This window comes from Mustela lutreola, chromosome X (genome assembly GCF_030435805.1).
Source record: "Mustela lutreola isolate mMusLut2 chromosome X, mMusLut2.pri, whole genome shotgun sequence".
Taxonomy (NCBI): domain Eukaryota; kingdom Metazoa; phylum Chordata; class Mammalia; order Carnivora; family Mustelidae; genus Mustela; species Mustela lutreola.
In genome coordinates, this window is record NC_081308.1 from 106754708 (window position 1) to 106780159 (window position 25452).

Consider the following 25452-nt stretch of genomic DNA (forward strand, 5'->3'; position numbering starts at 1 on the left):
GGCATCGGGTCAAGGAACCCAAAAGAGAAGTTACTATAAAATTCGGCTAAGAGCTGAAAGGCAGTGAAGGAGTAAAAGATGCAACAGTGTCCCCCTTACTCTCCTGCGTGTGAGAAGCTCATTGCCTGTGATTGTTGGGGTCATAAGCAAGGCTGGGAAAGCTTCACATTCATAACAAACACTAGTTTGCTTGAAAGACAATAATCTCCTTTGACCTAAGTGTGGGCCATCCATCTTTATTTCCACTTGCATGGGAGCAGAATTTTCCACCCCCAAATATGCTTCTTTGACATAAGGATTATTTGAGGTTGATTATTTTTAAGAAACAGCCACAGGAGAAGCTCTTGAAAAACTGTGAAGTTGCCCATTTGCATTTATAGGGGAATTTCCATTTGTAAGGGTGTCTCTCTGTACCAGAAAGTGGGGAATCACGAAATCTGTAGAAACTTTTAGCAACTAGGAGGTGAGGATTTAAAACAGCACAACAACTGCATCTTTGTTTATTGTCACTTTCCTGGTAACTTGCTGTAACTGACTCCCCATCTCCAACATCTTTTGTCTTTAACTGGAGATGTTACTTAAGGTATTGGCTTTAGCTATTTGGGGATCTACTCAGTTTTCCTGGGTCTCTCGTGTTACATACGAGGTATACATGTTGTTAAACTTATGCTGTTTTTCTCCTCTTAATCTGTTTTATGTCGATTTAATTATTACACCAGCCAAAGAACTTAGAAGGGTAGAAGGAAACTGTTTTTTGCCCTCAACACACTCTTCCTCCAAATAGTCTACACCAGTTCTCGTGCTGGAAAAAAGAGGGGCTCTAGAAATGGGTGAAATTTGGTAATAGCCCCAAGTTAAAAGGGGTCTCTTCGGACAGGTTGCACGTTGAACGAGACTTCTGAGTTGGATAACTGATGATTCATACGTATGTTGCAATCAGAAAGCTGGACTTGGTAAAAATTTTTCATGGGGGAGGAAGTATCTATGCTTTAATTCATCCTTTGGTTTCCCTTCTATTTTTTTTTTCAGCTTTGCTAAGGAGAAGTAAGGAGAAAGGTTTGCTTTTTGATCATACTTGAACTAGAAAAGGAAGAGGGAAGCAAGTGCCCTAAGGAGCCACGGGTTGTATTTCTAGTAGAAATCAAAGTGCTCTGAAAGGGTAGGTATGGGCAGAATCTCCAAAGAAAAGGGCCTTTTGTCTCCACTCAGAGCCTTTCTCTCTCCTTCCTAGGAATTTGTGTTTTAATTGCTTAAGAGAAAGTCCTTTCAACTCTTCCAATTCAATACTCATTCAATTAGTAGGATAAAAATATATTAAGTTGCTTGCTGATATTTGGCTGTTTTTGGCCTACAAAAAGGGCAATATATTTATATAACTTATTATTATATTATATTATAATATATATATATTATATTATATTATATATATTATTATTATATTATATAAATATATAATTATATCCATAAAAACACATAAACAAAATGTGTTGAACTCTAAGTAAAGTATGATTATGGCAGTTAATTTCTTTTTTTAAAAGATTTATTTATTTATTTTAGACACAGAAAGAGTGCTTGAGCATGAGCCTGGTGGAGGGTGCAGAGAGAGAGAAAAAAATCCTCAAGCAGACTCCCTGCTAAGCATAGAGGCTAACTCAGGGCTCCATCTCAGGACCCTGAGATGATAACCTGAGCAGAAATCAAGAGCTGGCCACTTAACTGACTGAGCCATCCAGGTGCCCCATGATTTCTTCTACAGAGAAGAGAAAGCTGAATTTTCAAGGATGCTCTCTAGCATTTCAGCTCACAGTGCAACTGGATTAACCTGTTAACTTTGCTGAAGAAGTCAGAAGGTGAGTAAGTGAGATGGGCCAAATAATAACCTCACAGTTTGGGAGATGTGCTGTAATTTTCATGAATTTATGAGAATGGATAGAAAAGTACCAGTTGATTTTAAATTAGTACCTGCTACTCTACACTCAATGGTTTTAAGGTAATTAGTACTTGATTTTTAGAAATCAAAAATTCAATCAATTTTTAGAAACCTGTACGATGCTACAGGTTTTATTTTTTATTGATAATTATTAGGCTGACTCAGGCTTCCTTTATTTCACAGATTTGCCAATAAATGAACAGGGCGTGTATTTCATGTTAGCATCAGCTGCTACTACCCCATCGGGAATTTCCTTCTACTTCTATTTTTTTTTTTTTTTTTTTTTTTTTACTGCCAAGATATTCTCCTTACCTTGTCAGCCCACAAAATCTTACTGCCCGTAGGGATTTTGGGACATGGGCTATTGAGTTGACCTCACTGCGTTCAAATTGTGCTATCACCACACACTGGCTGTGTGTGACCTCTCTGTGTCTCCTCCTTCCTTCCTTCCTTCTTTCCTTCCATTCTTTCTCCCTTTCTTTCTTCCTCCCTTCCTTCCTCTTTCTTTCTTTCTTTTTTTTTTTAAAGATTTTATTTATTTGACAAGACAGAGATCACAAGCAGGCAGAGAGGCAGGCAGAGAGAGAAAGAGGAGGAATCAGGCTTCCCATGAGCAGAGAGCCCGATGTGGGGCTCGATCCCAGGACCCTGGGATCATGACCTGAGCCGAAGGCAGAGGCTTTAACCCACTGAGCCACCCAGGCGCCCCCTCTTTCTTTCTTTCTTGAGAGGAGGTTGCAGAGGGAGAGGGAGAGAGAGAATCTTTTTTTTAAAATATTTTATTTATTTATTTGACAGAGACCACAAGCAGGCAGAAAGGCAGGCAGAGAGAGGAAGGGAAGCAGGCTCCCCGCTGAGCAGAGAGCCCGATGTGGGGCTCGATCCCAGGATTCTGGGATCATGACCTGAGCTGAAGGCAGAGGCCTTAACCCACTGAGCCACCCAGGTGCCCCGAGAGAGAGAATCTTAAGCAGGCTTCATGCCTAGGGCTGAGTCCAGTGTGGGGCTTGACATGGGCTCAATCTCACAACCCTGAGATCCTGACCGGAGCTGAAACCAAGCATTGGGCGCTTAACCGACTGAGCCACCCAGGTGCCCTGTCTCTATGCCTCTCTCTTAATCTTTAAAATGAGAATGATAACAATAGAAGCCAGCTGATAAAGTGTAATGAGTACTAAATGAGTTCACATATGGCATTACGCATAGTAAGAACTCAGTGAATGTTAGCTGCTGTAATCATGATCCGTTGTGAAAATGCTACTAATGATAGAGATTGCACAGCCCACATCCCTCATTTCATAGACGGGAAAAGTGGTGCAAGATTATAGGTTCTTCCTCAAAATCTTGTTCATTCTCCTCACCTGACTTCTGCCATATCATTTACCTTGGATGCTTTTTGCGTTATATTAATTTGCTCTTGTTGAAATACTTTCCTGTTGGTGAATTTGTTTGTGTAACCGTAACAACAGACACTTGAAATTTTTTATACCACATCATTAATGTTTATATGCATGTGGAATAGTATGTGAAATCATACTGTCTTTCTAGTTATCTTAGTGGAGTTGACTCAAGATTAACAAATAGAGTAGCTTCTATGATTCCAAGAATCTCCTGACCCCAAAAAACCAACGCTGCCCACTTGCCTGGATGCCTGAAATCTCCTGTCTCCCGGTGACTCCTTAGAGGCAGACCCACGGTTATCTGGGGCTGAGAACCACAGATATATTTTTTAAATAGATTCATCTATCTGCAAGCAGCCTCCTTATCTAAGTTTTCACAAAATAATTCCCTCCAGCCAAACCTGGGGAGAAAGAAGTTAAAATAGCGTGAAGCAGATGTGAACTCCAACTCCCAGCAGCCCGCAGCTGAGTGCCCTGTCAGCAAAGGCATTTTCTGAGAATGTAGGGAGATGCTGGAACCCTTTTGGCTGCCTCCCAAATTCGCCATCATTTGTCAGCCTGGGACTCTGTGCTGTATCTGGGCTTGTTTGGCCTTTCAGAGCTCAGAGCACGTATAAACATGTTGCGCTGAAAAACCAATCTACCCCGTTCTCAGTTATCTTTGAGTGGAGAGGGGACAGAAATCAATTGTGAGGTTTTAGATTAGTCTTTGTTTCATTTTGCTTGTAAACACATAATCATCTTACTTGATTTTATGACTTTGGTTTGAAGTGCTAAGCTTCCTGGATTTTTTTTTTTTTCTTTTCATAAAGGAGGCTGTAGGGCAAGGGTTTTGCTGTAACCTCACATCTCAGTCTGTGAAATCTTATGAAAAACTGTGGGATCCAGTGCTGGGTTATGTCTCCTAGAATGGTTTTATTATCCGTGGAGGTGGCAAGGTGCAAGCTGGGTGAAGTTCCTAAACTGGTTTGCTGTGGGTGAATGTCCAATTCTTTCCCAATGGCTTCCACTGTGATCTAATCTCTAATTTCGCCATTGTCCTGGGAAATGCATTTATGGGGACAGGCTTAAGCAGCAGACACAGATACACGGAATGGATGTAAAAGTACTTGGCAAGGAAGATGATTCAGACACACCTCAGGTTGGGGGGAAATGGATTTTTAAAATAAAGGAAATCTCAGGATGTTGGTGTGATTTATTTCACTTAATGGAGCTGGTGAAGGACAGCCCAGAGGTAACTTCCCAGGCTGAGCAGAATATCCTGTTTTTCAGCAGTCTGCCTTGCTCACCTTGAAGGGGACCCTGACTTTGTGTGCAAAACCCTCACCAGTCATCGGAGAAGAGCAACGCTTGTTGCTTGATCTCCAAGAGAAGTCTATCCTTCTCTGTGTTTTCTTCGAGCTAGAAGGTCTAGGGTCGATGTGATAGGTAGCTTTTTGGAATGCCCATCATCTTACCCAATGGGCCTTTAAAGGAATCTGTCATTTTGTGCCTGAAAAATTAGTGTTTTATGACCTGATGCTCAAGCACGTTTAAAAATCCCAATCACACCTTTGATTCTTCTTCTATACCCCTTTGTTTGGTTTTTCAAAGAGGAGTCCTATTTCCTATGGTACAGCAGGGGTTTCTATGTTATGGGACTCTCTGGACCTGGGATTCTGTCTCAAGAGCCCTGGTACCCCTACCTGCCCTTGCTCTGGAATGGCTGCTTCACCAGGAGAAATAAATGATTCAGTCCGAGGCCTTGAGGTACTTGAGGGCATTGGAGAGGCTTATTCTTTACATTATGCTACAAATGGGTCCCTGTCTATCTGGCCCAGGAAGAGAGAACGTTACATCTCGTAACCCTATCTGCTTGCCCCTTGAAAAGCTACCAGAAATGAAGGGGCACCGTCTCTGCAATAGTAAACTCAGCGGGGAAAGAGGATTTTGCCTTGTCAAAACCAGGTTCACACCTACGTCAGGGGAGCATATCCCTCCATTAAATCGGACTTGCCGGGACGCCTGGGTGGCTCAGTTGGTTAAGCGGCTGCCTTCGGCTCGGGTCATGGTCCCAGCGTCCTGGGATCGAGTCTCACATCGGGCTCCTTGCTCCGCAGGGAGCCTGCTTCTCCCTCTGCCTCTGCCTGCCATTCTGTCTGCCTGTGCTCGCTCTCCACCTCCCCTCTGATAAATAAATAAAATCTTTGAAAAAAAAAATCGGACTTGCCTAATCTGGGGAAACCGAGGCATCAGTGTAAACAAAGTGCATAAGGATGGGGAGAGAAGGTAAGAATCAGCCAGTTAAACAGCTTCGCTTCTCTGGCCTCTTCCCCACTTTCTCTGCCTGGAGGCCAGCCAGTTGTCCTGCTCCACCCACACTTGCCAGTACATTAGAGTCGATTATTTGTCTCTTTTTGTCAGCATTGAAATGAGGAGTCAGGCCTTGCCAAGGTGGCTCCACTGAGTGGGGCAATGATTTATAGATTAATTATTTTAAGGATCAAGGCAGCACAGCATCATGTAGTGGAAAGAGTGCTGCGCTCCGTGAAGACCTGCATTTGAGGGCTGACTCTGATCCTTAATAGCTGTTTGACTTTGGGCAAATCACTTAACCTCTCTGGGCCTTAGTCTCCTTATCTGTAAGTTGGGAATAACAACAATTGATGGTTGTGGTGATCAAATAAAATCCTGGCTGTGAAAGCATTTTGTTAACTCTGAGGTACTAAACATGTCGAGGATTGCTGTTAGGTTTCTAGGGACATGCATGGTAACACCCCTCAGCTGAGGAGGGGCTCCATTCTGTCGGAGGACCTCAGGAATTACCCTGGAAGTCACATAGAAGAGAAGGTCCTGAATTTGTTGCCTTTATAACCGGTTTCACAAATCTGCTCAACTATACCACAGGAAGGGAAATGGGTCAATTGTTTTTTAAAATTTTGTTTTTTCTTTGTGTATATTTATTTGTTTATTTATTTGAGAGAAAGAGAGAGAGAATGAGATAGAGAGAGAGAGCAGGAGAGGGGAGAGAGTCAGAGGGAGACACCGACTCCCACCCGAGCAGGGAGACTGATGTGGAACTCGATCCCAGGACTCCAGGATCATGACCCAGGCTGAAGGCAGTTGCCCAATCAACTGATCCATCCAGGCACCCCAGAAATGGGTCAATTATAAATAGAATTAACTAAATAACACTTCACTTCGTATAGTAAAGATCCCCCAAATGTTTTATGGCCATTAGTTTTTCAACATTAAGAGCACTTTGGGATATGAGGTGTAACTTATAGTTTGGAATTTCTCCATTATCTGTGTACCTGGAAAAAGAAAATGGTGGGTTAGCTTAGAAAGTGGAAAATCCCAAAGTCGCGTAGTACAGGATGGGTTATCCTAAAGAATGGGAAAACCCAAAGGTACATTGTATATGATATGGTTCATAATGTTTTATTGAGGCTATAAACTGGGGAAAGCACTAAGAGATCATTTATTTGATACAATTATTCTATGGTGAATCCATGAGGTTGTTAAGCCATTTGCTCTAGTGTGATATTTTCATTTCACAGGTGAAGAAAATAAAGAAAATAAATTTCTTTTCCTTCTTTTGAATTAAGTAGGCTCCACAAGCAGTATGGAGCCTAATACAGGGCTTGAGCTCACAACCCTGAGACTGAGACTTGAGCCGAGTTCAAGAGTCAGATGCTTAACAGACTGAGCCACCTAGGTGCCCCAATAAACGCATTTCTTAAGCCAGGTCAACTAACTTCCCCATTTAGGGCTCTATCGAGGAGATCCCATTTCTAGAATTCTGACAGAAACCCTCACTGCCTCCCACGCAGAGAGGTGTGTGACTATGTGCACTGGTTTTCCTTCTCAATCCAGTGGCCCATCCGTGGGCCCATCTGTGTTCTGATAGAATCAAAACATGCAAATTGGCTTGCACATGTAGACAACTTTTAGTGGCATTATGAAGGCCACTGAAGTTTGTGTCTATGTGTCACCAACAGAAATGGTTGAAAAAGAGTACTGTCATGCATTATTTTGTCCATATCATGCCTTTGGACTCATTGGACTGTTTCGTGCCGGGACTGGGTGGTTGTCTCTCATCGTGTTTCCACAGCCTGAAGGTTACCACATTTTCACTGTGAGCGAGTTTGTACCGTGCGTGACACAGGTGCTTAAAGCCGGCCTGGCCTCAATTGTGAGTGATTGTTTCCCTGGAGCTGGCAGTTGCTCTGGGGCTGACATTGCATGTTACTATATTTGGGAAGTTGGTCATATCATCCGAACATTGGTTAATGCTTAATAAGGGACAGGTAGACACAGTGCTGCGGTGATTGTAGGCTTTGTGTGCTGCAGAAAGACAGGTTTGACAGAGATCTCTGGCTAACTTCAGTGAGTTGTGCTTGGTGAGGACTTGAACCCCCTCTCCCCCAAAACCTTTGATTTCCTCTGGGCAGCTCTCAGAGCACCACTAGTCCACTCTCAGTACTGGCCATTTACCCTTCTGGCCTTTAGTGATGTATTCACGGGAATGATATCATTCATTCACTGACTTTTCCTTTTTAATTTGCCTTTGTCCAAATGTTGCCTTACGTCTTGCATCCTTGCGTGTGCACCTGCCTGGTCTTTCCGCACAAAGTCTAAACTACTCCCAAAGCAGGGAGCTGAGTCAAGGTAGTGAACCCGACAACATCTCCCAGGCATGCTGTGAGGGATTCTGGAGGGCCTCCTGACTCAACACATTTCTCCACCCAGACTTTCTTGGTGCCTGAAATTGCTACTATTAGAGCACTTTAGCTGGCTAATGACAAAGAAAGCTCCTATTAGAATGTTCATTTAAGGATACTGAACCATTATCAGCCATTAGCACCCTCTCTTGAATTAGTATATCATATAAGCTAGTCAGTCACCTAGAAAAGCTTTGTCGCAATGGGACTTTGGATTAGGGCAGCTTTGTGGTTTTCTTTTTTCTTTCTTTCTTTTTTTTTAGATTTTATTTATTTATTTGACAGAGAGAGATCACAAGCAGGCAGAGAGGCAGGCAGAGAGAGAGAGGAAGGGAAGCAGGCTCCCTGCCGAGCAGAGAGCCCAACGCGGGACTCATTCCCAGGACCCTGGGATCATGACCTGAGCTGAAGGTAGAGACTTTAAACCACTGAGCCACCCAGGCGCCCAGCTTTGTGGTTTTCAAACATAAAACAGAAGTTCTGTATCTCGCATCTGGTCAAGCCTTACCCTCAGTCTCCTTTCAAAAGCTGAAATGTTGCCTTTGTTTTGTTCCTTGCGCTGCCGCCACTCGATGAGGTTCGCATTGTGTTCTCCGGGCAGGGAGATGTTGCATTTGCCCAGGGTGGGGTTGACCGCCCCGGCCAAGATGTGGGGCTCTGAGCTGAGGCTGATCTCCATCCCGCTGGCAAAGGTCACACGTAGGGAGCCGTCCGGGCTCACCCGATAGGTACTCTGGGTGTTTTCTGTAGGCAGAGGAGAAAAGCAGGACAAGAGGATAAAAGGGAAGTGCAGGAAGCAGAGGAGAGCCAAGTTTAGGTTCCGGAGGCAAGTGTGGGGAAGGATGAGCAGGTGGGTTGCTGTGGACCCAAATGCCTTCTGGGCTAGACCACCACTCTCACAGCCACATGCACTCTCTATCCGTTTGGGTCTTGTTATTCGCCTAGCTGGGCTTTCTTTTTTCTTGGATAAAAGACTCCTGTCTAATACTGGAGGCTGTTTCTGGCTTGTCTTTTTCATTTTTAAAGAACTCCCTCACGAAATCCTTCTCTGACCTGGTGGGTTGGCCTCCTCAGTTTGATATGCTGGGAGCTAGAAGGAGAAGAGGCTGAAGTTCAGCTTGGCATTGCACTTGGTTGTTGCACACCCTTGCCACACCCTGCAAAATGGTTACACGGACAAAGGTTGCTACTCATCATGTTAGCGTGAACCTGAACCCTGGGCGGTTCTGTGTTTGGCCCCACAACCTAACAAGAGTCCCAATTCATCCTTGTTATTCACCCACGTCAGCATTGATTTAGAATGCTAATCTCAGATGGGGCACAGACTTCATTTCTTTAATATAACCCAATCAGAGCCTAAAAGAGCTTTACAAACAGCTGGGTGCTGGGAAATGACTTGAAGGGAGAGCAGATTGGGCAGGGCTTGAACCTCACCGCTCCCATAGAGATGTGGTCCAATGTTGCTACGTGAACTTTGTGAACGGTGTGATTTTATTTGGGTTTCAGCCCCCATAGCTGGAAAACAAGGAGAAGAAGCCATCTTCTCAGCCGGAAGTGAGTTCTATTTATTAACGGTGGGCAGAGGTTTGATGGTAGAAATTAAGAACGGTACCTCTACAGTCAGGTGAAGTGGGAAGTATCCTTACCTTGTTTTAAAATATATATAGTACTAGTTGCTGTCAAGTTGGTTGACATGAGGACATTTTCACGGTTGGAAGTATCTAGTTCCACTTTTGTCAGCTTCTCCAGGTCACTGTGGAAGCTGCTGACCTCTCCGGTGGGAAACGTTGCATTGGTCAGATGTCCCTCGGGGTCATACCTGAGGAATGTAACCAATCCCAACTTTGAAGCCTATTGGCAGTGATAACAGGCCTTTGCAAATAAAAATCACTTGGCAGCTAATACAGTTTAACTTTGAGTGATAACAAGTATTATTAACCTTGTTCAATAAGAAGAAAAAGGTCAGAGAGATGATTAATCAAACGAAGGTATTTCTTGCAGCTTCTGAATTCTTGATGACTTCCTTGAGCTGTGCTGTTTTACAGAAAAAATATATCTGGTAATGAATCACCAGGGTGGAAAACTGATTTATGAATCATGTCCTGCTGTGTGTAATGTTGCAGGGAGGCCTCCGTTTGCGATTTGGGTCGATCCCACTAGATGTGATGGATAATAACTACCAGCAGAGGGTGCTGTTGGCAAAGGAACGGGAGGCACAACCGGCCCCCAACGTCTGGAAGGGCAATAAACTGATTTTGCATTGTGATAGGAAAATTATATTTGCTGCTGTTTAAGTTGCCAAATTTGAAATGAATGAATTATTCTTCCAACAAAATGAACAAGCACAGAAGATAATGGAAACATGTTCATTAAAACATTCTGGAGCCCCCTGATCTCAGTGTCAGTTAATTTTTTCTAAAAAAATCTTTCTATAATATAGTACATAATGTGTTGTAATTTGCCTATATGAGTAAGAGACAAAAAAAATTATTACCTGGGATAATAGGCAATAACATATATCCGGAAATATAGTCTAGCGAGTTTACTTTATAAAAAAAAAATCAGAATGATTGGCAATCTCACTGTCCTCCAAATGGAAACTGCTTCCCTGAAGGCTTTTGATGTGGAGCTGTTCTTTTATTGTCAATAGAACCATGAAAAATAAACACTTCATTAAAAGTAAAGACATGCACTTGGAAACCCATTACTGTTTTCTTTTCAAGTTGCAAATTACAAAATATTTAAGCACTTTTATTTGCTTTTAAAATGTTAAACAATTATATTCTTTTTACCCAAAGTGAGCAGAATACAGCCTGGACACAAAGGCGAAGACTGGCTCTACTATTTCCTCCTCTGACAATTACGCAAAATGGCATAGTGATTTAGTGTTAGTTCACTAGGTTTTAAAGAACTCAGCCTGGGTAGTTGCTCAAATTTTTAAAACCCAGACCAGTGTTTGGTAGGCGTCAGCAAAGGGGCTGGACCTTATTTTATCTGATAGAACTGAACTTGGGGTTACAGTCACATATGCAAATGAAAACAATCAAATAGGTCAGTTGATATCACAGATAAGCCAAGCCCAATTATTTAATTGGAGGCATCCTTTGTTTAAGGGGGTATTCTTCAAAATGGGTGTTGGCGTGTTGCTGCTATGCAGCCCAGGCCTTATTATCAAGGAAAAGCTGAAGGGTGCTGTTTGTGCCTGCGGTTAATGGCAGAATCCAGGCCCCTGCTCATCCCCTTTGTCCATGGTCTGTTCTGGGGCTCTGGCTGCAAAATGCAGAGCCCTGATGAGAAAGGGCCGTGGAAGGGCTGGAATGCCCAGCACAACCTCAACCTTGTCTGCCTGGTCTTCCTTCCAGGAGAGGAAAACAGTGTCTACCTTTAATTTTCCCAAGATACCAAGTTGCTTTTCCCTGTAGGGAGGTGTTTTTAGGCAGCAGATAGAAGGAAGCTGCCTTCCTCATCAGGGAGATTGGGGTCCCAACAGCCTAGACTCGGCTGGCAGTTCCTCTCCGTTTCACATCCATTGACAGCAACTCGGCCCTATTGGATTACCTTTCTCATTTCTAAGGAGTGTCCTTAAAACTTGGCAAGGTCACTCGTCCTCATTCCTCAGGAAATCTCACCTAAGATGCTAGGCATGCAAGTTCCCAATGGGCTTTCCAGCTTGGGGGCAGTTTCTTTCTTTTTCAGGCACATAGCCTCTTGTTTTAATGCAAGATTTCATCTAAAGGTGAAGGCAGTGGTTGTGTCCACTCCTCAGGGCAAGATGTCAAGATCAGATGCCTTTTGAGCCATCTATGAGCAGAGGTACCAGGGCCAAAAATTCAAATGAAACTTAGCAGTGGCCTGTGGATAAATCTGGTTTCCTAACCAGCGCCCCTCCTTCAAACACCTTTTAAGCTCAGTCGCTGGTGCAGTTTGTCTGCAATTATACATTTAAAAGCTGATTCCCAAGAGCACAGCCATGTTCCTACATATTCTGTTCCTATCCCCACTTCCCAAATTGACTGGAGTACATTTGAAAAGGAAAGATTTATAGTCCTGGATAAGACTAATTACCTGGATAGATCTAGTTGGGAGGTGGTAGCTGCATGATCCTTTCTGATGAGGGAGGCAACAGTTTTGGGGGTCAGCCCAGTTGCTGGGTATTGGAAAGTTATAGTACCTGATTTCCTTTCTGTGGCTGGACATACATCCTTTTTGAAAGTGTGTATTTGGCTTTAACTCTATCATAAGCAAAGCACTCTACCTGGAGGGCATAACGCTAAGGGAAATATGTCACACGATGACAAATAGTGTATGATCTCACTTGAAGGATCTAAGACAACCCGCCCCCCCACACCGAACTCAGAAAAGATCAGATTGGTGGTTACCAGAGGTGGGGTCGGGGGTGGCTGGGGGAGTTGAAGGAAGGTGGTCAAAAGACACAAAGTTCCAGTTATAAGAGAAATAGGTACTGGAGAGGTAATGTGTGACATGATGACTATAGCTAACACTGATGTACTACCATACATAGGAGACTTGGTAAGAGAGTAGACCCTAAAATTCTCATCAGAGGGAATAAACCATTTCTCTCTATATATTTTTGTATCTGTGAGATGCTAGATATTAACTAAGCTTGTTTGGGTCATCATTTCTCAGTCTTATACATAAGTAATTAGGCTGTACACCTTAAACTTCTACAGTGTAATGTGTCAATTATATCTCAATAAAAATGAAGGGAAACCACCCAAAATATCCTTAAAGCCCTTTACTGAATACACTCGCAGACCCCAATTCTGCCAGTCAGTCATAGTGATCACATTTGGTGGTATCTTCAGTGTAGTGTCTCTGTCCTTTGTATGGCCCTAGGTCTAAACATATAGGCCCGCCTCTCTTTTGTGGTGTCATTTCCAAAGGAAGAGTGACAGGCAGAAATATTCATCATTGCTAATTCCCACAACTTTGGAAAGATTGCTCAAAAGTGGCGAAGAAATAAAGGGAGCCTTTGATTTCTTATGGCTTGCTTGAATTTTTTTCTCTCCATCACAGGGGAATGCATGTTTCCAGACTGAATGTCAAAGATACAAGTTTAATCAAAACCTCTTATGCTGTGTGTTTCCCTTTGGTGCCTGCATCCTTTGGTGCAGAGTACAAGCCAATATGCTGCAGCTGATCCCCTCAGGCCACAACATGGTAGCAAGCCCCTCCTTTCCAAGGCTTGGAGTAGCAATCTCGTAACCAGGCCTGCAAATTCTGGCTGGTGAATTGTGTGGTCAGACAATGAGTCTCGCCTTCATAGTCATTAGAAGTGGGTCTGGTGTGAGGAGATTTGCCCTCATATTGTCCCTTCCTGTCCTGATTTTATAGAATTCCACTATGAGGGTCTCACAGGGCACTGATCAATGAAGTATTGAGTATATTGTTTTTCTCAGCACCTCAAAGGCTGTGTGCATTTGTGTATGTGTGTGCTTGTGTGCATGCAGACGTGCCCCATTGGAGCAAAGAAAACATTTATACAGGAAGTTCAGAATTCATTCTTGTCCTTGAGGAGCATATAGTTTAGTTGGGGGTAGGGGGATATTTGCACATTATTTACAATACATGTGGTCTGATATTTTCTCATAAGGGATAGTCCATCCTTTTCCCTTGAGAATAATTTAAACCAGGGCTAAACCATGCAGAGTAAAAACTAGAAGCCCCCACCTTTGCTCTTAAGAAAATATTAATGATTATAGAAGGAAAATTCATTACTTACTTTTTAAAGGGAAACAGACCCTCTTTACCTTCTCATGACAGAAACCTGATCAACCTAATTAACATTCTGTAGGAAATACTGGATTCCCCTTCCTCACCAATCACTTCCTTGGGCTTCCTTTGATTTGGCTGCAAGTCCATAATGCCGTCCTGTCTCCACTTGTCCTTTACTCAATAAATACCAGTCTCGTGCTAGGTACTGGAGATATAGTGCTGAATGAAATGCAAAGACTAGTGGGGCAGATAAGACATTCACACAAATCACTCTAATGCCAGAATATTGCCATGTTCTTCCATAAACAAGCTGTCAAAGCTCAGAAGAGACAGAAGTCATTTTCGACTGTGCCGAGCAGAAAAGAAGGAAGAGAAAAGGTGGTATTTGAATTCTGGAAGGTAGGTAGAGCTCAGTCCCTGGATAGGTGAAGATGGGGGTGGAGAGGAGGGCATTACAAAGACAGGTGGTGGCATGAAGAAAAGCATGCCGGTGGATGGGATGTCCAGGAGAAGACCTGGGTTGCTGGGGCACAAGGTTCCTCTAGTAGGGTAGCACGTGATAAAGTCGAGAAGCATGTTGCAACCAGAGCAGAGGAAACCTGGGGTACTGGGCTCTGGAGGAAAGCTGGGAGGCAGTGGAGAATGCAGAGGCACAGAAGACTTTGCAAGGAGAGAACAGTACGATGAAAGCAGTGCCTTGGGGGCAGCAAATCTTGGAAAGGTTTATGTGGACAAGCGGGACCTGCAAGAAGGCTGCAGCCTTCATTTGTGTAAGAAGATGGGGGCTTCTTGCCTTTATTCAATGTATTGTGATTGCCAATCATTGGGACTTGTCTTCCTTACTAGGCTGTAAATTCATGCCCATAGAGGGACGGCCGGACCCCCAGGTCTCATTCATGCCTGTATTCTCGGTATCTGCTACAGAGGAGATTCTCACCACGCCTACTTGTTGCATGAGTGAAATAAGATGATTTCTGTGGAAATGGAAGAGATGGGGGGGATCTGACATCCCATGTGCTTAGAGAGGAGACAGAGCCAGCGATGGTGGAGTTGGGAGGGTAGGCTCAGCTTCCGTACATGTCCTGTGTGCTGCAGCTCATCTTCCCTACCAGCTCCAGGAAGCTTTTTGGGCCAGTAGCCTCTCTTGCTTCTGTTCACTCCCTGTGTCGATTGCAGTTGTCCCCAGCATGGCCCATGGCAGTTCTGTCTGTCCATTCTTGATCCTTGTCAAGGGCATAAAGCACACACATGGAGAGGCGACTGAGCAAAGGTGTCGAGAGTCTCTGTCTCTGGAGACCCGAAGGAACAGTTGACAATTCTCTGTTCTTGCTTAACTGAAATCCTTTGCCTGCCTGGAGGCGGGGGGCTGGACCACATGGTTCCTTAGCTCCCTCTCTACTCTGAGATTCTAGAGAACACTGGAAACATATTGATATGTTTGGATGGATTATATAACCAGTTCTTACACGGGAATCGTGTCCTATGCCCAGGTAAATATCTCCCCCAGAGACATGGCTTGTGTACCTTGACCCTACCTCTTCTTCTAATCTTACCAGGGAGGAGGGAGAATCCGTCATCAGCCATCTTCCATGCAACGGAGCATTTATAAAATAGCCTAGGAGGCGCTCAGCCTATTATGAAGGCTTTCTAACTTGTCAGTCAATGGCTTTTTTCGGGGAGTGGGGTATGGGCTAACAAAGTCCAGAGAGAGAATACAGAAGACCTGGGATCGAGAAATTACATAAACACGAAATCTCCTTCTCTTCAGGCAAGGAGTCCAAAGGGCAAGGGCCTGCAGAACCGTCCACTCAGCCTGGACCAGCAGCAGTGACCACACTGATGCTTTGGCCTCAGCCTGGAACCTTTCCAGTTTTGTAGAGCAGAAGCCTTTGCCAGGGAAATACTTAGGAAACAAGCAAGGGCATCCTAACTACTCTTCGAGCCTTTTGGGCAAAGAAGGCCTGCCTACTCTGTGAGCTGCTGGGCCCCTCTCTTGGGCCCCCACTGCTGTAAGGTCATAGCAGTTACGAACCTGCCAGCCTCCTTGGGCCAAAACACTGGCCTCATTTGGTCCGTATTCCTGCCTTGACAATCACCTCTCTGTTAGCCATTTCTCTGTGGTCAGGATGCTCAGGAGCAGTCAAGTATCACGTACTAATACTTGGGGTGTGCAATGTTGATCCCGGTCCAAGTCCAACGGAATTATGAAAATCAGTGAACTATTTAAACAACATCACATTACACAACACAAGCCCACATACTACCACTGCAAAAGAAACATTTTAAAATCCCATTTGGATGATCCACTGTTCAGGGTCATCTATGTCATTTCTCCTCTCCATTGCCACAGATAATCAAAGCTGGATAGATTACTGGCTTAGCTACCTGTACGTGGCCGTCCTCCATCCTGTCAAATTTTGCTTCTGTTTCTGTTTTTCTGTCTCTCAACTCAGAACAGAATTTCTATTTCCACCTTGGCGAACAGTTTGTCCCCTTTGGCCACAGAAGGCGGCAGCCTCCGCACCTCAGAGAACTGCAGGGCTCTGACTCGGACGAGGATAGTAGGTCCAGTTTTGTGTTCCTCAGCCTCGAAAGGACAAAGGGAAACTTGAAGGAGGGGTCAGAACTGGCTAACACGTTGGGGGATAAAAGGGAAAGATGTCCAATTTTGTACAGAGAAGGCCATAAGCAGGATTAGTTACATTATGTAGGTTGGGAAATTGCTCATTCTCTTCTGTGCAGGTCAGAAGGGACAGGGGCAGTGTCTTTCTGGGGACTCCTGCTCAGCACCAGAAGGGAGTGCTTCAGGAGGAAAAGGGACTTTCTCTCTACAGATGCTTTTTTGGTCAGGAGGGTTTCAGCATCGTCCTGGCTGGAGTTAAGGAGGGAGAAGGAAAAAAACTCTCCCTTTCCTGCTACTGGACGGGAAAATCTCGCTTCCCAGACTTCCCACGGTCACTCTTGCAATCCCATATCCTCCTCTTTTTTCCGGAAGGCAGTGGGGGTAGTAGTGGAAAGAACACCGAATTAGACGCTCGAAGACCTGACTCGAGACCCAGCCAGCTAGCAATGTGAACAGGGAAGTTCTATCTCTATCTAGGCCTCAGTTTCCTTGTTTGTAAAATAATGTCTAGCGTTTGTTTACGCTGGCCCTATTGGATCATTTTCATGGGTATGCAAATATACTGTTATTTCTGTCATTAAAACCACTCCTTCTGTTTACCGCATTCCCCCTGCCCCAGGTCCATTTTCTCTGCTCCTCTTTATAGCAAACTTCCTCAGATGAGTTCTCTTCTTCTTACATTCATCACATAATTTATTACAATCATGTCAATGTAATCATTTAGCTTTGAAATCAAATTTAAAAAAAAATTACCACAGGTCCATAAATGATGCCAATAGTTTTGACCCAAAGTTTGGTTAACTAACCTGGTGTTTCATTTTAAGCTTCTCCCAATACAGTTGAAGAACTTTTTAAAAAATGTTTAATAATTTTCTTTTATTTTTCATCATCATAAGTATAGTCTTCAATCCCTATCCACTGTGTCAACCATCCCCTCTCCCACCTCACCTCTGGGAATGATCAATGTGTTCTTTAGAGTTAAGAGTCTGCTTCTTGGTTTGTCTCTCTTATTTTCCTTGCTCATTTGTTCTGTTTCTTAAGTTCCACATATGAATGAGAGCCTATGGTATTTCTCTTTCTCTAATTGACTTATTTAGCTTAGTGTTATACTCTCTAGCTCCATACATGCGATTGCAAATGACAAGATTTCATTCTTTTTATGGCTGAATAATATTCCATTGCATGTATATGTGTGTGTGTGTATCTTTATCATCCATTCACCCATTGATAGATACTTGATACTTGGGCTGTTTTCATATCTTGGCTGTTGTAAACAATGCTGCTATATCCCTCTGAATTACTGTTTTTGTATTCTTTGTGTAAATACTCAGTAGTGTGATTCCTGGATCATAGGGTAGTTCAATTTTTAATTTTTGGAGGGACCTCCATACTGTTTTACACAGTGGTTGCACTCTTAAGAATTACTTACTCATTGTATCCACTTTCTCTCCTCTTGGTCACTTTCTTTTATAGTATTATTATTTTCTAAAGGTTCTTTTTTTTTTAAAAAAAAAAGATTTTATTTATTTATTTGACAGAGAGAGAGAGAGAGAGGCAGAGAAAGAGCACAAGCAGGGGTAGCGGCAGGGAGAGGGAGAAGCAGGCTCCCCGCTTAGCAGGGAGGCCAATGGGGGGGCTCAATCTCAGGACCCCGGAATCATGGCCTGAGCCAAAGGCAGTTGCTTAATTGACTGAGCCACACAGGTGCCCTTTATTGTTATTATTGAGATATAATTCACATACCATAAAAGTCACCATTTCGAAGTATACAATTCAGTGGCTTTAGTGCATTCACCATGTGTGCAGTCATCACTACTACTTCTAGGACATTCCAACATCCCCCAAATAAACTCCTTCCTCATTAGCAGCCAATCTCTATTCCCTTTCAGTCCCAGGCAACCACCCGCCTACTCTCCGACTTTATGAATTTGCCTTTTGTGAACATTTAAAATAAATGAAATTTATATATAAAATAATAATAAATAAACTATACAATACTTGTCCTTTGTGACTAGCTTCTTTCCTTTAGCATAATGTATCTGGGGTTCATCCATGTTATAGCATGTGTCAGAACTTCATTCCTTTTTATTGATGAATAATATTCCATGGTATGGAAGTACCCCATTTTTTTGCCTATTCATGTCCCAATGAACATTGGTTCTTCAAATTTCTTGGCTATTATGAGCAATACTGCCATGAACATGTGTATATCCATTTTCTTTAAACCATCTCTGCTCAGGCTTTTGTCCCCCATGGAGCCATAGCACCTGCTCTTCTCAAGGTAGACAATAATGTCCACAGTGCTAGATTGAATGGTCAATTCTCAGTCCTTGTCTTACTTCACTTATCTGGAATATCTGACACAGATGATCACTCCTTCCTGTTGTACTTGGTTTCCAGAACACCCTACTCTCCTGCTTTTCTTCCTACTTCATGGACTGTCCTTCTTGGTCTCTTGCTGGTTTTCAGTTGGAAGTCTAACTAGACTGATTATATCCAGAACTGAACTCCTGATCTCATCATAGTAAGTATAGTCTTCAATCCCTATCCACTGTGTCACCCATCCCCTCTCCCACCTCGCCTCTGGGAATGATCAATGTGTTCTCTAGAGTTAAGAGTCTGCTTCTTGGTTTGTCTCTCTTATTTTCCTTGCTCATTTGTTTTGTTTCTTAGGTTCCACATATGAATGAGAGCCTATGGTATTTGTAAATGCACTCCTTGTGCAGTCTTCCTTGTGTGGATAAATAGAAAGTCTATCATCCAGTTGCTCAGGTGAAAACATTTGGAGTTATCTCTAACCCTCCTTCTCTTCTCTCCACATCCAAACTATTGGTTAAGTCCTGATAGATCAACTGCCAAGATATACTTAAAATTTTACCACTTATCACTGCCCCTACTCCCTGGTCTAAGTCACCATCTTCTGCCTGGAGTATTGCAAACCTCTCCCCTCTCCACCACTGGGCTCCCCTGTTTCCACCATACAGTCGGATGTCTTCAATACAGATGGAATGTAAGTCAGATTCTGTCACTCCTTTACTTAAAATTCTCCAGTGGTTCTACATCTTACTTCAGTGTAAAAGTCAAAATCTTTACGGAGGACCACAAAGTCCTCCATGAAGTAGCCCTGGCCACTTCGCTGATTTTATCTCCCCACTATTCTTACTCCATTCCAGTCATAGTGGCTGCCTTAGTATTCCTTCAACACATCAGGTTGGCTCCTGCTGCAAGGGCCTTTGCACTTGCTGTTCACTCTGCCTGGAATGTTCTTTCTCTTCCCTCCTCATAGATATCCATATGGTTTACTCCCTCACCTCCTACAGGTATTTACTCAAAGGTCACCTTCTTTTTTTAAAAAAAGATTTATTTATTTATTTGACAGACAGAGATCACATGTAGGCAGAGAGGCAGGTAGAGAGAGGAGGAAGCAGGCTCCCTGTTGAGCAGAGAGCCCGAGGTGGGGCTCGATCCCAGGACCCTGGAATCATGACCTGAGCAGAAGGCAGAGGCTTTAACCCGCTGAGCAACCCAGGTGCCCCAAATGCCACCTTCTTAATGAGGACTTCCCTGACCATGTACCCAAAAGAAAAACCCTTCTGCCTCACACTATTGATCTCCTTTACCCTGCTTTATTTTCCACAGAACTTAGCACCATCTGAAATTCTGTACATTTTACTTGTCTCCCTCCAGTATAATGTAAGCTGTATGAAGGTAGAGATTAAAAAAAAATTTTTTTTTAAATTTTAAGTAGGCTCCCCACCCAATGTGGGACTTGAACCGATGACCCCAAGGTCAAGAGTCTCAAGCTCTACAGACTGAGCTGGCCAGGTGGCTTGATGGTAAGAATTTTTATCTGTTTCATTCACAGCTGTACTGCCTGGCACAGAGTAGGTGCTCAGTAAATATTTGTTAAATAAGTAAATGGACTCGTTAGTTTTGCTTTTTTCTCCTCTAGCTTTATTGAAGTATAGTTGACAAATAAATGGAATATTTGTAAAGTGTACAGTGTAATGAATTGATGACTAAGTGAATGAATGGTTGAACTGGCTATTTTGAAAACTAGTTCATATTTCAGCCATTTCTTGTAACTTGACTGAAGTTAACCATTAGCTTTTGAAATAGTTGTCTAATTTCATCTGTGGTGTGATCTTGCATGAATTTTTGAAAGATACTCTCATTAGAAACTATCTTTCTTCACGGTGGTATATTTAAAAATTGGAGCTCTTGAGTCAGACTGTTGGGAGTTTGCAACCTAGACATCTGTGTGAATCAGGACAAGTTAAGCATTCTGTGCCTCTGCTTCCTCATCCATAAAATGCCATACCAGGAGCAACTATCCCATGTTGTTATTTTGGGGATCTAATAAAAAATGTATGTAAATCACTCAGGCTGCTACTTGTCACATAGTAAAGCTTCAGTGAACAGTGGCTTTTATTACTCTTATTAAGATGTAAGTTTTCAAACAAAAGAGTAAGACTTGCAACAGAAACAACTGAATACATATTTCTAAGTGAAACTAAAATAGCTGTCCAGCTTTATTGTACAGTGGCATTTCTTTGGGAAATGATCCAAAATGTGAAGGCCGATTGTTTTGTCCCTTTCCTCAGGAGGCTTTCATGGGATTGGACATATCCACTTCATATTCTCTGCACCCTTACAGAATACTCACACCAGGAACCCCTCATACTTAACATTTCTACTCGTCACACTTTTCAACTTTGATGCCACTTTAGACTCTGGGTTCAGATTCCATAGATTATCTTCACTCAGTACATTGGTGAAAAATTCAGCAATTCCCTTTTGTAGAAAAGATGCTTGTCAAGTGGTGGCAGACCAGCATTCTAAATGAGTTGACCTGAAAGTAAGGTCGTCCATGCTTGGAAAAGCAAGGACAATGGTCTCCTTCCGTGTCATGACACTTTCTAGTAGCTTGCTGTCAGACACACCCTGTGTTAATTCCCAGTTAAACAAAGTCATTACAGACCCAGTCTGCGAATGCCAGTCTGTGGCAGATTATTTGACTTGGGCAGGGAAATCGAGGAAACCCAAGCCTGTGCTGGAGCGTTGCTCCACATCTCACCGAAGCAGCCAATGGCACGCAGCCTCTCCCAGTTACACTCCCTTGCTAGCGTCCACTTCTTATATTTTAAATTCTATTACCTCCCACAGCAACTTATACTGAGTTGGGCTGGGCTGGGCTGGGCACACATTCATTTATTCATTCATTAAGCCCCACAGGGATCAATAAATACTAGTTAAGCCACACTGCTTCTTTGTTGCTTTAGAACTATTTTCTTAGTTTTGTTATTTAAATGAAAATTTACCTTGTTTTCCCAGCTATGCTGTAAATTTCTTGAGTACTTAGGCTTCTACCTCATTCCTGTCTCCTGCAGTACCACACCTGATTCTTCATTCAGTCTGTGTTTTCATTATTATGTTCTGCAAAACGGCTCTGGAGAAATGGGTTTGAACCCTAGGAGTTAGGTAAAATTTTCTCCTTGACTTTTTGTTTTTTTATTGTGGTTCTTAGGAGAAAATAGCATGTAACACGCAGCAATTACTAAGGCATTTTCCCACTATAATATAATTTCAAATAAAAGCCTAATAAAGCCTATGTTGAGAATGAGAAACTTACTCGTAAACAGTTGTCCATCCATTTTCATTACTTTTGGTAGCCAAAAGCCCTGTGTTTCCTGGATAGGTCATCAAGGCCAGATTATAGCCTTGGGCAGACACTCTTTTCAGGACTCCATTGCTGCTTATGGTCAGCCAGTACACCTGCCCGCCAGGCACCACAAGCCAAAGGGGCATCCCGCCTGCGTCACGGCGAATGTGCACAGAGTTGCCATTGCTGCTGGTAACTGCACCTAAGTCACCTTCGGCATTGTAGGTGAAATTATATACATAGTCCCTTGTTATCAAGTTCAAGGTGTGCAGGTGGGTTCCATTGACAGTGAACTGGTAGAGCTCTTGGTCGGCAGGTGAAGCGATCTCATAAAGGTTCATGTCATTCAGGTGGGCTTGGTTCCTGCTAATGGTACGAATTCGAACATTCCCAAGGTCTGCGACGTATAGGGTACCATCAGGCGACACTGCCAAAGAGGAGGGGGCTTTCATCTTTGCATCTTTGGCATAGCCACCATCACCTGTGAGAGAAAGACCACAATTTTAATGATTGTCATCGCAAGCATTTGTAAGAACATAACCATATACAGAAATCATTGTACATCTAGAGTCATTTTAGGAGTGCCTGGCTCTCTCAGTTAGCGGAGCATGTGACTCTAGATCTTGGGTTGCATGTTCAAGCCCTGCGTTGGGTATGAAGATGACTTAAAAGTACGATCTCTAAAAGAAAAGAATCATTTAAAAGGGAACAATCAGTGAATCATTATTCTCTGCATTCCCCTCCCTTGACAAATCTGAAACTTATTCATAATTCCTGAGTCAGTACCAGTGAAGATGAACAGTGAGATGAAATTATCTCAGTTAATATCAGTTTTGTGAAATCTTCAATCCTGCAGTTCAGTATCTATTATATCACAAGATACAAAAACAGGAAATAATGGAAGCTGCACAGAATGTGGCTGGAAATCCATGAGATTCGTGCCTGTCAGTGCTTGTGGACCTACCCACCTCAGGACTTTCCAATTCTACTATGCTCACAGGAACTTTCTTTGGCTAATTCCCATTGTCACACTGTCAAAGTACACTAAGTCTGTAAGTGCAACAATGATTCAGAACATCAAATTTGATAACTGGAATAAACATTAGATTTGCCTTGGATGAAAGATATAAATTAGCAAAAGAAGTATAAAACTAATTGTCCAGGAAAACATTGGAAATATTGATCAAAAGTCGTATCGACCAAGTTGCTCATTCTTGATTCCTCTAGCCCAAGAAAAGGCAAAGGTTAAGAGAATCTTTTGGGCCCAGATGAGCAGTTTAATAGGACTGCAGGTAGCATGGAGGGATTTCCACATCACGGCAATAAATGTATCTATTGACATTTAGAGGAGTGTTTGTTATCTGGAATATCTACTTCATGTTTTGGGGAAAAGGTGTATATATATATATATATATACACACACATACATATACATACACACACATATACACACAAACATATATATTTATATATATAATATACTTTTATATATAATATATAATACATTATAATATAATATACTATATATATATGTATATATATTTCAGTTGGAAGTAATAGGCACCATTGTCTAGGAAGAAAATTTTGGACATTCTTAATTGATTTTTACTTATTTATTTTTAAATTTAAAGATTTTACTTACTTATTTGTTAGAGAGAGAAAGAGCACAAGCGGGGGAGTGGCAGGCAGAGGGAGAAGCAGGCTTCCTGCTGAGCAAGGAGTCGGATGCGGGACTCAATCCTAGGACTTTGGGATCATGACCTGAGCCGAAGGCAGACTCTTAACCAACTGAGCCACCCAGGCCTCCCTGGGCATTTTTTAAACAGTCCAAGTAGTAGACTAATGTCCTGAAAACCCTCCACTGTGGGATTTTATTTTGCCCATGTATCTTCAAAGCAGTCTGCTCTAGTCTCTTTGGGGTTCAGAATTTTTTTTTAAAAGTAGGCTTCACACCCAGCATGGAGCCTAATGTAGGGCTTGAACTCAACACCCTGATATCAAGACCTGAGCTGAGATCGAGAGTTGAACGCTTAACAGACTGAGCTACCCACTTTGGGTTTCAAATAGCAAGCACTATTCACTTGGAAAGCAGTCACTTAGGGGAAGTAATTTTTTCCTTAGCTAAATCAGTAAATGCAGGTTTTACTGTGTTTCCTTTTATCCAAAGTACAAATCATGTCATGATCTTATATTTATATAGTGATTTTAACTTGAGTATTAAACCTTTGTTATAGTAGCTTACCCTCAGTACAGCAAGGTTATATCACTGAGAGAAGTGACATCTCTAACAGATGAGGTAAGTGAGTCATGAGGAGGTCTTGTGTCTTTCCCAGAGTCACTTGGTTAGTTGGTTGCAGAGCAATGACCAGATACTAGGCTATGTGGCCCCAACCCATCACTTTCTCCACTCACTCACACTAATGTTCACAAATAACACTTTAGTTTTCCTTTTGGCCTTTCTGTTGTGCGTTTTTCTTTTGGAAACAGAGAGAGGGAGCTGGTGAATTGCTAAAAAGGTCATACCTGAAAAACAGTCACAGTTGGGATCAATTTTGCAGTCACAGTCAGTAGGGGCACCAGCTATGATGGAGATCTCTCCGTTGGTGGTGACTTGCTGAATGCGGTTTACTTTCCTCTCGTCTGTTTCAGCTATGAAGAGCAGCCCGCTGTGGGAGACGCTGATGGCCCTGGCTGACTCCAGAGTGGAGTGAATTGCCACCTTGCTGACCAAGAAATGATCGATGCCTGGCACCTGGCAGTGAATGGGGCGCCCTGCAATGATCCGTACACGCCTGTTTTCAGAAATTTGCAGCACAATGTTGTTATCCAAGACATACAATGAATTGTCCATAGGATTGACTGCAAGGTCGGTTGGCCACTCTAATCGCACCTGCAAAAAGAGCAGAACACACACCATTAGGTTACAATATCTTTCCAGGGGCAGTTTTACCTTGAAAGAAAAATCAGCTTATTGGTTCCTCTGTCTCACGAATTTCAGCAATGTCAATGTTGTCTGGCAAAGTTGGGGCAGGATGGTTGATCAAATGTTTTGAGAGACATATTTATCATTTATACCATTTCCAATATAAAGAAAATTAGTTTTCAATAATTCCAGAAGGATCTCCTAGAGCAGTGTTTGTTTCAGAGTGTGATCTCCAGACTACCAGCAACAGCATCACTGGGCAACTTGTTAGAAATGCAAATTCTCAGACCTCAACCTAGACCTATTAAATCAGAAACCCTGAGGGTGGGACCCAGTCATCTGTGTTTTAATAAGCTTTCCAACATGTTTTGATGCACACTCAAGTTTAAGGACCAATGTTCTAGGGCTTCTGCATCTCTATGACATACAGATCTCTTTCACTGTCCTGTAGATACAGGGAAAAGCAAAGTTATAG

The 25452-nt window shown here is 42.8% G+C and overlaps 1 protein-coding gene and 1 long non-coding RNA gene across 6 annotated transcripts in view; one reads left to right on the forward strand and one right to left on the reverse strand.

The window, feature by feature from the left end:
* The window catches only part of TENM1 (teneurin transmembrane protein 1), an 801117-nt gene that overhangs the window by 22210 nt on the left and 753455 nt on the right, over positions 1-25452 (reverse strand). For all 4 annotated transcript variants that reach the window (XM_059156967.1, XM_059156964.1, XM_059156965.1 and 1 more), the window contains 4 exons: positions 24578-24944; positions 22025-22535; positions 9680-9852; positions 8542-8777 (listed from right to left, as the gene is read on the reverse strand). In XM_059156967.1, the coding sequence (XP_059012950.1) occupies positions 8542-8777; positions 9680-9852; positions 22025-22535; positions 24578-24944 (1287 nt within the window). The remainder of the gene's footprint in view (positions 1-8541; positions 8778-9679; positions 9853-22024; positions 22536-24577; positions 24945-25452) is intronic.
* Positions 784-24836, forward strand: LOC131821155 (uncharacterized). 2 transcript variants are annotated; one of them, XR_009349849.1, is made up of 4 exons: positions 784-925; positions 1030-1159; positions 1558-1850; positions 24704-24836. It is a non-coding gene; the product is annotated as an uncharacterized LOC131821155 (long non-coding RNA). The 2 variants fall into 2 exon arrangements; XR_009349848.1 differs by lacking the exon at positions 24704-24836 and adding an exon at positions 7424-7472.